Source organism: Myxocyprinus asiaticus, chromosome 13, assembly GCF_019703515.2.
Source record: "Myxocyprinus asiaticus isolate MX2 ecotype Aquarium Trade chromosome 13, UBuf_Myxa_2, whole genome shotgun sequence".
NCBI classification, from domain to species: domain Eukaryota; kingdom Metazoa; phylum Chordata; class Actinopteri; order Cypriniformes; family Catostomidae; genus Myxocyprinus; species Myxocyprinus asiaticus.
Genome location: NC_059356.1, coordinates 17,011,118 through 17,023,899, shown reverse-complemented (window position 1 = coordinate 17,023,899; position 12,782 = coordinate 17,011,118). Strand labels below are relative to the sequence as shown.

Genomic DNA, 12,782 nt, shown 5'->3' with positions numbered 1-12,782 from the left:
TCCTTGTGACCACCCCCGGAACAGCCTGGGAGGAAGAGGCCTGTCGACTGATGACGATGACGACTGTGCACACCGGGTTTGTGACTCAGGGAGGAAGGAAACTGCTCTTTTGCTGAACTGTTGGGTACCGCAGCCACTTGGGCATGTGGCGAAATCAAACAAAAAGGTAACAAAAGATTTTCCACCCAGCCCTCCATCAGGGGATGGAGTGGTCGTCTTACCGGCTCCAGGTGAGTGGGTTCCTTCTTCCTTGGGTCACCCGTCTCAGGGGCACTTTGATGACCTCTGTGGGTTCTTAGGCGCCGCCTGTGAGACAGGTGGCATCTGCTTCCTGCGGTGGGCTCCACGCTGGGGCTGGGCCGAAGGGGCGGGCTGCGGCGGAGCCGATCCAGTCACCGCGGGGGGACGCCCTTGGCAACGAGCAGACGGGGTGCGGGATCTTGAGCCGCGCCGGGGCAGGATGTGCCGGATAGCCTCCTTCTGCTGCTTTACCGCCAAGAACTGCTTGGCAAAGTCCTTGATGGTGTCGCTGAATAGGCCAGCCTGGAAAGTGGGGGCAGCAAGAAACCGTGTCTTGTCGGCCTCACCCATCTCGACCAGGTTGAGCCAAAGGTGGCGCTCCTGGACCACTAATGTGGCCATCGTCTGCCCGAGAGACCGCGCTGTGACCTTCGTCGCTCGGAGAGCGAGGTTGGTCGCCGAGCGCAGTTCCTGCATCAAATCTGGGGCGGAACTAACCTCGTGCAGTTCTTTCAATGCCTTGGCTTGGTGGACCTACAGGAGAGCCATGGCATGCAGGGCAGAGGCGGCTTGTCCAGCAGCGCTGTAGGCTTTAGCTGTCAGGGACGACGTGAGCCTACAGGGCTTGAACGGAACCTTAGGGTGTCCACGCCAGGTGGCGGCGCTCTGCGGGCATAGGTGCACCGCGAGCGCATTATCCACCGGGGGAATCGCCGTATAGCCCCTGGCCGCCCCGCCATCGAGGGTAGTGAGAGCGTGAGATCTGCGGAATCGGGGCCGGGCAGTAAAAGGTGCCTCCCACGATTTCGTCAGCTCCTCGTGCACTTCCAGGAAGAAAGGCACTGGAGCGGGGCGTGGCTGCTTTGAGCGGCGCTGCAAGCCCAGGAACCAATCATCAAGCCGCGAGGGTTCAGGGGAGAGCGGAGGGTTCCACTCTAACTCGATGCTCACGGCCTCCCGGGAAAGCATATCCATCATTTCGGCATCAGCCTGTGACTGGGCAATCGTCCCCGAGGGGGGGAGCCCAGCTGAGGCTTCTGCGTCCGACTGGACAAGCCCGCTCTCCGATGCTGCGCTCCAGAGCTCATCATCTACGCGGGCTCCGAACAAAAAGCCAGACTCACCGTGAGACTAGCCGGCAAACTCATCCAGAAGCCCGACTGGGGCAGACGAGTGTGCTGGGGAATGGGAGGTCCGCGGGGGGATACCCGGCGAAGGCGATCCCATTGGGGTCCCCAAATCGCCCCCAGTGCTAGCCACGCTGGCCTCATACCCGTAGATAGAAGGACCGAGGCGTTGCCATGGTCATGTTCTCGCAATGAGAACATGAACCATCCACAAACGCTGCCTCCGTGTAGGTTGCGCCCAGAAACGAAAGACAGCGATCATGACCATCCGAAGTTGAGAGATAATGACCACAACCAGGAATAACACACAATCGGAAAGGCATCTTTAAAAAGACGTGTCTTTAAAAAGACGTTCCATGTGTGCTGCTCTTTTAGAGAAATATACTCTTTTAGAGGAAAAAGCTCTTTCAGAAACTATACTCTCTTTGTTTTCTGCCGAAGCGCCCAGGGGCGTTCTCTGCAGTGCACCAGTGCAGAGGAGGGAGAAGCCGCTGAAATGCACCGTCAGATCCAGCAGAGGTGAATGAACAGTAGAATTCAGCTCAATGAGCATGACCGTTCGGCCCTGAAGAGAAAATCTGAATGAGTGGTTGCATACCAGCTCCTTTTATACCGGGGGAGTGGCATGCAAATACCACTCGCCAATTTTCATTGGCCTTTTATCAAAGACCAGAGGTGTCTCAGGCTCCCAAGAGTGACCCCTAGTGTCACTACATCGACACAACGTCAAGTGAGTGACAGATAGGGAACAATGAAGGCTTGAATCCAAGCACTGACATTCCCAGCCAGCCCTTGACACAGGTGTATGCAAAACAAACCAAAACTCTTCTCTTTGAAGTATAACAAAGTTTATTGATGCAGTAATATCAATTAATAATCAATACAATGCAGTCAATAAACTTCCGACTTACAACTACAAACTAAACAGTGACATGATCAGATATGGTAACCAAAATAAGCCTATAACATATGAGAGGAAGGTATGTGTGTGTGTGTGTGTGTGTGTGTGTAAGGAGTGACACGCACAAAATGGTGAACGTGACTCTCGTGGAGGGTGCGTCACGCATGATTTCCGGCCAGAGAATATGGCTGCGAATGTGGGTGGAGAGAATCCGGTTAATGGCATCTGCCTGTTTACCGCGTGTCTCTGCTTGTACGATAACTTGGAGACAAAGCTGAGCTTTATCACCAAGTTATCTACTAGCTAAATGTGTGTGTGGGTATGTTTGTGAGGGGTCTTGTGTGTGTGTGTGGTTAGTACGACAGAGAGAGAATTAGGTGGCACCAAAGCCGGTTTTGCGATCGTAGGAGAGAAAGCAGCTGTTACTTTAGCACTTAGAGACGTGGTGAACGGCTCATAAACCGTCCCGCGGTCTTTGGTTCTTTAATGGATAAATTCAGTGTGCCGGTCTCATCCGCGATGGCGGAAATACACAACAGTCCAACGTGGTTGGACTACAACACAGCAAATCTCATTTGTGATAACAGTACATTACATTAATACCTTAAGTATTATTAGCAGCAATGAGCGGACTCGGCGGTCCATAAACTGTACAAGCAATAACCTTGATACACAAGAATAACACACTATAATATTCTATCTCTGCCCAGACATAAACCTCTTACTTGAATCGCGTGAGAACGCAGGTAGAATGTGTGTTTGTCCGTTGTTTGACCCCGACTCAGTTCCTCGAGGCTCGGGTGATGACTGGAGGCCGTTTCCTCGCTCTGTCGGCGGGCGGCACGGCGGCTGATTCTCGGCGGGCTGGCGGAGAAATCAGCGACGTCGACTCAGTTGAAGAGGGAAGAGAAATTTTCTTTCTTCACTTCTGCAGGCAAACGGATGAAGATGCGGATTGGTCTCCTTCAGATCCGTTAGAGTATTCAGTGGAACACAGAGTTATCTCAACTCGTCCAGTGAGATGGAGATTGTATGGCCACATTTTCAAGTCGTACGTTACTTCCTTGTGCAACAAGGCTACTAGTGATGGGTCGTTCATGAACTAATCTTTTAACGAGTAGTCTCAGAGAGTGATTCGTACATTTTGTGTTGGCCGCGCATGTGCATTGCACAACCTCGTTTGTTACGTGAAAACCGCATAGGAGACATAAATGATTAGTTCACCTCTCGAGTCTTATGGTCCGAGTCGTTCGTTCTTTTGTCACGTGACAGCCGTATATGCTATGCATTGCTCACACAGGAAACAGAAATTATTAGTTCACCTTTCGAGTCTTATGGTCCGAGTCGTTCATTCTTTTGTCACCTGACAGCCGTATATACTATGCATTGCTCACACAGGAAACAGAAATTATAAGTTCACCTCTCGAGTCTTTTGGTCCGAGTCGTTCATTCTTTTGTCAATTGACAGCCGTATACGCTATGCATTGCTCACACAAGAAACAGAAATGATTAGTTCACCTCTCGAGTCTTATGGTCCAAGTCGTTCGTTCTTTTGTCACGTGACAGCCATATATGCTATGCATTGCTCACACAGGAAACAAGAATGATTAGTTCACCTCTCGAGTCTTATGGTCCGAGTCGTTAGTTCTTTTGTCACGTGACAGCCTTATACGCTATGCATTGCTCACACAGGAAACAGAAATGATTAGTTCACCTCTCGAGTCTTTTGGTCCGAGTTGTTCGTTCTTTTGTCACGTGACAGCCGTATATGCTATGCATTGCTCACACAGGAAACAGAAATGATTAGTTCACCTCTCGAGTTTTATGGTCCGAGTCGTTCATTCTTTTGTCACTTGACAGCCGTATATGCTATGCATTGCTCACACAGGAAACAGAAATGATTAGTTCACCTCTCGAGTCTTTTGGTCCGAGTCGTTCATTCTTTTGTCACGTGACAGCCATATACACTATGCATTGCTCACACAGGAAACAGAAATGTTTAGTTAACCTCTCGAGTTTTATGGTCCGAGTCGTTCGTTCTTTTGTCATGTGACAGCCGTATATGCTATGCATTGCTCACACAGGAAACAGAAATTATTAGTTCACCTTTCGAGTCTTATGGTCCGAGTCGTTCATTCTTTTGTCACCTGACAGCCGTATATACTATGCATTGCTCACACAGGAAACAGAAATTATAAGTTCACCTCTCGAGTCTTTTGGTCCGAGTCGTTCATTCTTTTGTCAATTGACAGCCGTATACGCTATGCATTGCTCACACAAGAAACAGAAATGATTAGTTCACCTCTCGAGTCTTATGGTCCGAGTCGTTTGTTCTTTTGTCATGTGACAGCCGTATATGCTATGCATTGCTCACACAGGAAACAGAAATGATTAGTTCACCTCTTGAGTCTTATGGTCCGAGTCGTTCGTTCTTTTGTCATGTGACAGCCGTATACACTATGCATTTCTCACACAGGAAACAGAAATGATTAGTTCACCTCTCGAGTCTTATGGTCCGAGTCGTTCGTTCTTTTGTCACGTGACAGCCGTATACACTATGCATTTCTCACACAGGAAACAGAAATTATTAGTTCACCTCTCGAGTCTTATGGTCCGAGTCGTTCGTTCTTTTGTCACGTGACAGCCGTATACGCTATGCAGTGACAAAAGAATGAACAACTACGACAAGAAGATTCCAGAGGTGAACTAATCATTCTGTTTCTCATAATTTGTCCTTGGCTGCATTATCAATTTTTCCTTATTGGGACTATAATCAAAGTTTGCGTAAGTAGACGTGTTGGGGGGTATTTGGCTATTGAAAATGTAACATTTTAATTTAATTCTGCTCAAATGAACGAAATGAATGAAATAACTTGAATAAAGATTCTTTCATTTTGCTGAACGAGACTCAAAGATTCAAGTCAGTAAAATGATCCGATCTTCCCATCACTAGAGGCTACACCTGAGAGCAGCGATGAGTAATGTCTACGCATGGCACGCAAAGTTGCTGGAAGCGATGCCCAGAAGGATCTCAGAGGTATTTCTACTCCCTGTGACGTCATGGTTGAGGGGCGTTCTGTTGTGTGCCTCATCCAATAGGAGTTGAGAGTTTGATCCTTTGGAATTTCACACATAGGTGTAAAGTGAGCAAGGCTTCATGGGATTTGTAGTCTGTTTTGGACTCCCTTTATTTGATTTTGGCATGTTTGTTATCAGTATGATTTTATGACTGTGTATGTAGGCCTCAGTCAGGCTTTACGACTGTGTGCAGGCCTGCCTTTGTCTTATATCTGAATACATGAGGCCCAACACTTCAATTCATCTTCCTTTGGTAGTCCAAACAAAGAGGTTTTGCTTTTGCAGTGAAGAAAAAAGCATCTTCTTTTTGACATGGCGACAACACTTAACCCAACTTATCCTGGCTTCGGTTATAACTACGTTTGTTTGAGGGCGGGCCAAAGTTGCCCTTAGGCGGGCATTATGAAAATGTGTTACATAGTGACGTAGATACTTTTGTCTTGTAGTTCTTGAGCAGTGTTGTCTGTGGGAGAGAATAACTCCCTTTTGCATGGACTTTGTGCTTTGAAACTTTGCAGACCTTTACATGCACAAAGAGCTATGTTACACATTAAAGGAAAGGTAAAATCCCAAAAAGCATAATAGGGCCTCTTTAACAGTTCACCCGTGGGCCACCCACAGCCCGTTTACTGACCTGCTGAAGCATACTGCACACAAAATGTTTTTCTGATCATGGAAAGCTCCAATCTGATTGGCTAGACCAATACAGAGTTTCTTTGAGTGAGGCTGTCCGATGGGACAGAGTTTTGAGGCCATTAATCATTGATTTGCTTTGTTTTCAGAGATCTATCCATTTTCATATTTGCTTGCTACTAAATATCATGTAAATATGTAAATGTAAACTGTGAATAGTCATTGTCAGTGTGTCTCTTTCTGTCTAATTGAAGTCAAAGTTCTAGCTTTGCAAGACAAAGCCTAACTCTAAACCCATCCCAACAAGTATACTTGAATGATTGAAAGATAGGAGTGTTGTTTCAGACCTCAATTCTAACTTCAACCCAACCCCTAAAATCTGAGGGAAATATTTGGCTGATGTTCCAGGGTCATACTTTATCTTTGCCCTGCTCAGATGCTTCCTGAACTCAGGAGATGCATTCAACACATCAGCCTCTCTCCAGACTCCATCAACAATGATGAGGTAAGAGCGAATAACCCAAGAGCAACATTCAGTTTCCTATCTGTCACTCACTCGACTTTGTGTCAATGTAGTGACAATAGAGTTCACTCTTGGGAGCCCCAAACATCTCTGCATTTTGGAAAAAAGGCCAATGAGAATTGGTGAGTGGAATTTGCATGCCACTCCCCCGGACATACGGGTATAAAAGGAGCTGGTATGCAACCACTGATTCAGATTTTCTCTTCGGAGCCAAGCGGTTGTATTAAGTGCACTGAATTCAATTCCCTCCAAAGACACACCTCAAAACTGCTGGATTTACGGCGTATTTCAGCGGCTTCTCCCCCTCTGCACCCGTGGAGTGCAGAGAAAGCCCCTGGATGCTTTGGCAGAGCAAAAATAAGAGAGTATATTCTAAAAGAGTATATTTTCATTCACAAAAAGAGTGGCACACACGGAACATCTTTTTAAAGATGTCTTTCCGTTTGAGTGTTATTCCTGGTTGCGGTCGTTATCTCTCCGCTTCTGAAGGCCACAATCGCTGTCATTTACGTGTCTGGGCACTGCCAATGCGGAGACATCGTTCATGGATGAGTCATGACCTCATTACGAGAACATGACCATGGCAACGTTGTGGTTGCGACTTGCCTTCGTAAGAAAGCAAGCCACCCCAGCGGCTATCTGCACCGGTCCATCTACCTACGGGTTTGAGGCCACGTCGGTTAGCACTGGGGGCGATTTGGGGACATCAATAGGATCACCTCTGCTGGGTATCCCCCCACGGACCTCCCATTCCCCAGCATGCTCGCTTATCCTGGTCGGGCTCTCGGACGAGACCACCGGCTCGTCTCAGCGCGAGTTCGACTTCTCGTTTGGAGCTCAGGAAGACGATGAGTTATCGAGCGCAACATCGGAGAGCGGGCTCGTCCAGTCTGACGCAGAGGCTTTGGCTGGGCTTCCTCCTTCGGGAACGGTCGCCCAGTCTCAGGCCGATGCGGAAATGACGGACATGCTTTCCCGGGCAGCCGCGAGCGTTGGGCTAGAGTGGAACCCTCCACTTTCCCCTGAACCCTCATGGCTCAATGATTGGTTCCTAGGCTCAGGGCGCCACCTACGGCCATGCCCTGCCCCGGTCCCTTTCTTTCCGGAAGTGCATGAGGAGCTGACAAGATCGTGGGAGGCACCTTTTACTGCCCAGTCCCGGTCTTTCAGCTCCCTCGCTCTCACTACCCTCAATGGTGGAGCGACCAGGGGTTATTCGGTGATCCCCAGGTGGATAAGGCGCTCGCATTGCACTTGTGTCCGCAGAGCACTGCCACCTGGCGCGGGCGCCCGAAGCTCCCATCCAGGGCCTGTAGGTTTACGTTGTCCCTGATGACTGTGGCCTGCGGTGCCACTGGACAAGCCGCCTCCGCCCTGCACTGGCACTGGCTCTCCCGCAAGTACACCAAGCCAAGGCTCTAAAAGAACTGCACAAGGGTAGTTCTGACCTGGGATTGAGGCAGGAACTGCGCTCGGCAGCCGACCTAGCTCTCCGGGCGATGAAGGTCACTGCGCGGTCTCTTGGGCAGGCGATGTCCACCTTGGTGGTCCAGGAGCGGCACCTTTGGCTCAACTTGGTCGAGATGGGAGAGGCGGACAAGGCACGGTTCCTTGACGAACCACATTTCCCAGATTGGCCTGTTTGGCGATGCCATCAAGGACTTTGCCCAGCAGTTCTTGGCGGTGAAGAAGCAGACGGAGGCCTTACAACATATCCTGCCCCGGCACTGCTTAAGACCCCACACCCTGTCTGCTCGTCTCCAAGGGCGTCCTCCTGCAGCAACAACACGGATCCGCCACAGCCCGCCCCGTGGCCTGGCTCTGGCATGGAGCCCTCCGCAGGAAGCAGACGCCACCTGTCTCGCGGCCGGCCGCTAAGAAACAGAGGAAGGCTTCGAAGCAGGGAGGAGAATATTTTATCACCGCATGCCCAGGAGGCTGCGGCACCCAAAAGCCTGACAAAATAATTATTTCCTCGTCTCCTGGGTCACATGTCCAGTGCGCACGGCCGTCGTCACGACCACCGTCCCATTTTGGCAGGTATGGTGCTCCAGCAGCAGATCCCCTGCCCCTGTGCGCCCAGCTGTGGCACAAACATGCCCGCACGGGATTGGTTCTGGTGGACTACGGGGACAAGATTCCTCCTCCCCCCTCCTCGGCCAATCTTATGGTGGGTGGCAGGAGCCAGGTAAGTGCTTCGATGTCCCTGGACTCAGCACGGCCATGGGGCTCGAGTCCCCTCGACGTGGTACCTCGAGCTCTGCCCCGCTGTGAGGCCCCACCCGCTGGTACATCCGACGTGATCATTCCCTTGGTCCCCCTCACCCGGAGTTTGGGCACGTGGCTCGTGCTTTCCAACACGTCACGATGGCTGACCCAGACCGTCCGACTCGGCTATGCAATTCAAGTTCGCCAGGTGCCCGCCCAGGTTCAGCGGCGTCTGCTTCACCTCAATGAAGGGCAAGAACGCCACTACCTTGCGTGCGGAGATCGCTACCCTTCTGCGCAAGGGCGCGATAGAGCCTGTCCCTCCAGCAAAGATGAAGAAAGGGTTCTACAGCCCTTACTTCATTTTACCGAAGAAAGGCAGTGGGTTGCGACCAATCCTGGGCCTGCGAGTACTGAATTGGGCTTTGCACAGACTCCCGTCCAAAATGCTGACGCAAAAACGCATTCTAGCGAGCGTCCGGCATCAAGATTGGTTCGGGGCGGTAGACCTGAAGGATGCATACTTCCACGTCTCGGTCTTACCTCAACACAGACCCTTCCTGCGGTTTGTCTTCGAAGGCCAGGCGTACCAGTACAAGGTCCACCCCTTCGGTCTGTCCTTGTCCCCTCGTGTCTTCGCAAAGGTTGCAGAGGCAGCCCTTCCCCCGCTAAGGGAAGTGGGCATCCGCATCCTCAACTATCTCGATGACTGGCTAATCCTAGCTCACTCTCGAGAGTTGCACCTCAGCCGACTGGGGCTTCGGGTCATCTGGGAAAAGAGCAAGCTCTCCCCAGTTCAGAGCATCTCTTTTCTCGGTTTGGAGTTGGACTCAGTCAAGATGACAGCGCGCCTCACGAACAAGCACACACAGTCGGTGCTGAACTGTCTGAAGGCGTTCAGATGGAGGACAGCGGTTCCACTGAAACTTTTTCAGAGGCTCCTGGGGCATATGGCATCCTCAGCAGCGGCCACACCGCTCGGGTTGATGCATATTAGACCGCTTCAGCACTGGCTTCAGACTCGAGTCCTGAGATGGGCATGGCACCGCAGGACACATCGCATGACCATCATGCCGATCTGTCGCCGCCTCTTCAGTCCTTGGACCGACCTTGCATTTCTATGGGTAGGGGTTCCCCTAGAGCAGGTCTCCAGGCATGTCGTGGTTACAACAGATGCCTCCAAGATGGGCTGGGGCAATGTATGCAACGGGCACACAGCCGCCGGCTCCTGGACTGGCCTGCAGCTGCATTGGCACACCAACTGCCTAGAGTTTTTGGCAGTACTGCTCGCCCTGCGGAGGTTTTGGCTGTTGATCCAGGGCAAGCATGTGTTGGTCCGGACGGACAACACAGCGACGGTAGCGTACATCAACTGTCAAGGCGGTCTACGCTCCCGTTGCATGACACAACTTGCCCTCCATCTCCTCCTCTGGAGTCAGCAGCGCCTCAAGTCGCTACGAGCCACTCACATCCTGGGCGACCTCAACACTGCAGCGGACACGCTGTCACGTCAGGTTACCCTCAGGGGAGAGTGGAGACTCCACCCTCAGGTGGTCCAGCTGATTTGGAGTCGATTCGGTCGAGCACAGGTAGACCTGTTTGCTTCCCGGGAATCCTCCCACTGCCCGCTTTGATATGCCCTTACCGAGGCACCCCTCAGTATAGTTGTGCTTCCCTGAGGAAGGGTCTTCTTTCTCAGGGATGGGGCACCATCTGGCACCCGCAACCAGACCTCTGGAATCTCCATGTCTGGCCCTTGAACGGGACTTGGAAGACCTAAGTGGCCTACCACCCGCGGTGGTAGATACGATCACTCAGGCTAGGGCTCCCTCTACGAGGTGCCTGTATGCCTTGAAGTGGCGTCTGTTCACTAAGTGGTCTTCTTCTTGACGTGAAGACCCCCAGAGATGCGCAGTTGGATCGGTGCTTTCCTTCCTGCAGGAGAGACTGGAGGAGCAGCTGTCCCCCTCCACATTGAAGGTGTATGTAGCTGCTATTTCGGCTCATCATGATGCTGTAGATGGTAAGTACTTGGGGAAGCACGACTTGATCATCAGGTTCCTGAGAGGCGCTAGGAGGTTGAATCCCTCCAGACCACGCCTCATCCCCTCATGGGACCTCTCTGTAGTCCTTCGGGGTCTACAGGGAGCTTCCTTTGAGCCCTTGGAGTCAGCTGAGCTTAAGGCACTCTCTTTGAAGACTGCCCTCCTGACTGCGCTCACTTCCATCAAGAGGGTAGGGGACCTGCAGGCATTCTCTGTCAGCGATCGTGCCTGGAGTTCGGTCCGGGTTACTCTCACATGATCCTGAGACCCCGACCGGGCTATGTGCCCAAGGTTCCCACGACCCCTTTTAGGGAACAGGTGGTGAACCTGCAAGCACTGCCCCAGGAGGAGGCAGACCCAGCCTTGGTGTTGCTGTGTCTGGTGCGAGCTTTACGCATCTGTTTGGATCGCACGCAGAGCTTTAGAAGCTCCGAGCAGCTCTTTGTCTGCTTTGGTGGACAGCGGAAAGGAAGCGCTGTCTCTAAACAGAGGATCGCCCACTGGGTCATTGACACAATCGCGATGGCATATCAGGCTCAGGACACGCCACCCCCTGCGGGGTTACGAGCCCACTCTACCAGGAGTGTGGCGCCTCTTTGGCAGACATCTGCAGAGCAGCGGGCTGGGCAGCACCCAGCACCTTTGCGAGGTTCTCCAATCTCTGGGTTGAGGCAGTCTCGTCCTGTGAATTGTCAGGCACGAGCAGGTGAGTTCCGGGACAGCTGGCTGGGTGTACCGCTTGCGCATAGTGCCTTTCCCCTCCCTTGAGGTGAAGACGTGCGCTCTTGACTCCCAGTCGTGTTCACAGACTGTGATCCCTGGATGACTTTCCTCCTTAGCCCTCTGGCAGTTGAGTTTGCTGAGAAACTCACTGCCGGCCCAGTACGTGCGCTAATGAGACCCTGTACTGAAGTAGGTGCTCCACATGTGCTGGTTCCCCGAAGGCGACTCCATGTGATGTCTTCCGCAAATCATTTCCCTGTCGGTAAACTGCATCTTCCTTGGGAAGAGACCCCTCTGCCCCTGGTCGCCATGCTCTGTAGAAACTCCTCCCCCTTCAGGTAGGACCTACCATTGGACCTCTCCACATGACATACTTCCAACAAGACTCGGTAAGACCATGTGACATATTCCACTCAAAATCCCCCCACCCCCTCATTTTGGGCGGTGTGTGGTCTCCGTGGTGTCTTCCCCTTGGGAGGGACACCCCCCAGTGTATGGCTCCCAGTTGGTTAACAAATTCCACTCTTCTTGGGGAGAAAAGAGAGGAAAAGAGGCCTCGGCTGGGCTAGCCCATCCCTGTTGTTGGGCAGTTGACTTGTTCCTGTAGGACCGTTCAATGCTCATAAAAGCGTTGGGGGAGGTTACGTGACAGCCTGGTGCACTGGCTACGAGGCACACAGCGGTCTGCCCGTCACACACCACCAGTTCATGTAACACAGTTCAGATAGTTGTGGCATTTTGTATAGGACCCCTAGTGTCACTACATCGACACAACGTCGAGTGAGTGACAGATAGGGAACGTCATGGTTACTTTCGTAACCTCTGTTCCCCGATGGAGGGAACGAGACGTTGTGTCCCTATTGCCACAATGCTGAACTACCTGCTGAAATGGCCGGGACCTGGTCTCGGCTCCTCGGCACAAAACCTGAATGAGTGGTTGCATACCAGCTCCTTTTATACCCGTATGTCCGGGGGAGTGGCATGCAAATTCCACTCGCCAATTCACATTGGCCTTTTTTCAAAAAAGCAGAGGTGTTTGGGGCTCCCAAGAGTGACCCCCTAGTGTCACTACATTGACACAACGTCTCGTTCCCTCCATCAGGGAACGGAGGTTACGAAAATAACCATGACGTTTTATCAGATCAGCATAATTCAGCTTTGGCCTAACATGTATATTGCATTTCCATGTGTGTCTGTGTCCTATCTTCAGGCAGTGGCTCCTCTGATGAAGTACCTGGATGACACTCTAGTCATCCTCAATGAGTCACTGGTTAAAGAGAATCTAACAAGGTAATTACTTCCTT

At 51.6% G+C, this 12,782-nt stretch overlaps 1 protein-coding gene across 1 annotated transcript in view; it reads left to right on the top strand.

Annotated features, from left to right (window-relative positions):
* The window catches only part of baiap3 (BAI1 associated protein 3), a 100,345-nt gene that overhangs the window by 74,152 nt on the left and 13,411 nt on the right, over positions 1 to 12,782 (top strand). Inside the window, exons 26-27 of the mRNA XM_051713665.1 lie at positions 6,416 to 6,484; positions 12,689 to 12,768. Of these exons, the coding sequence (XP_051569625.1) occupies positions 6,416 to 6,484; positions 12,689 to 12,768 (149 nt within the window). The remainder of the gene's footprint in view (positions 1 to 6,415; positions 6,485 to 12,688; positions 12,769 to 12,782) is intronic.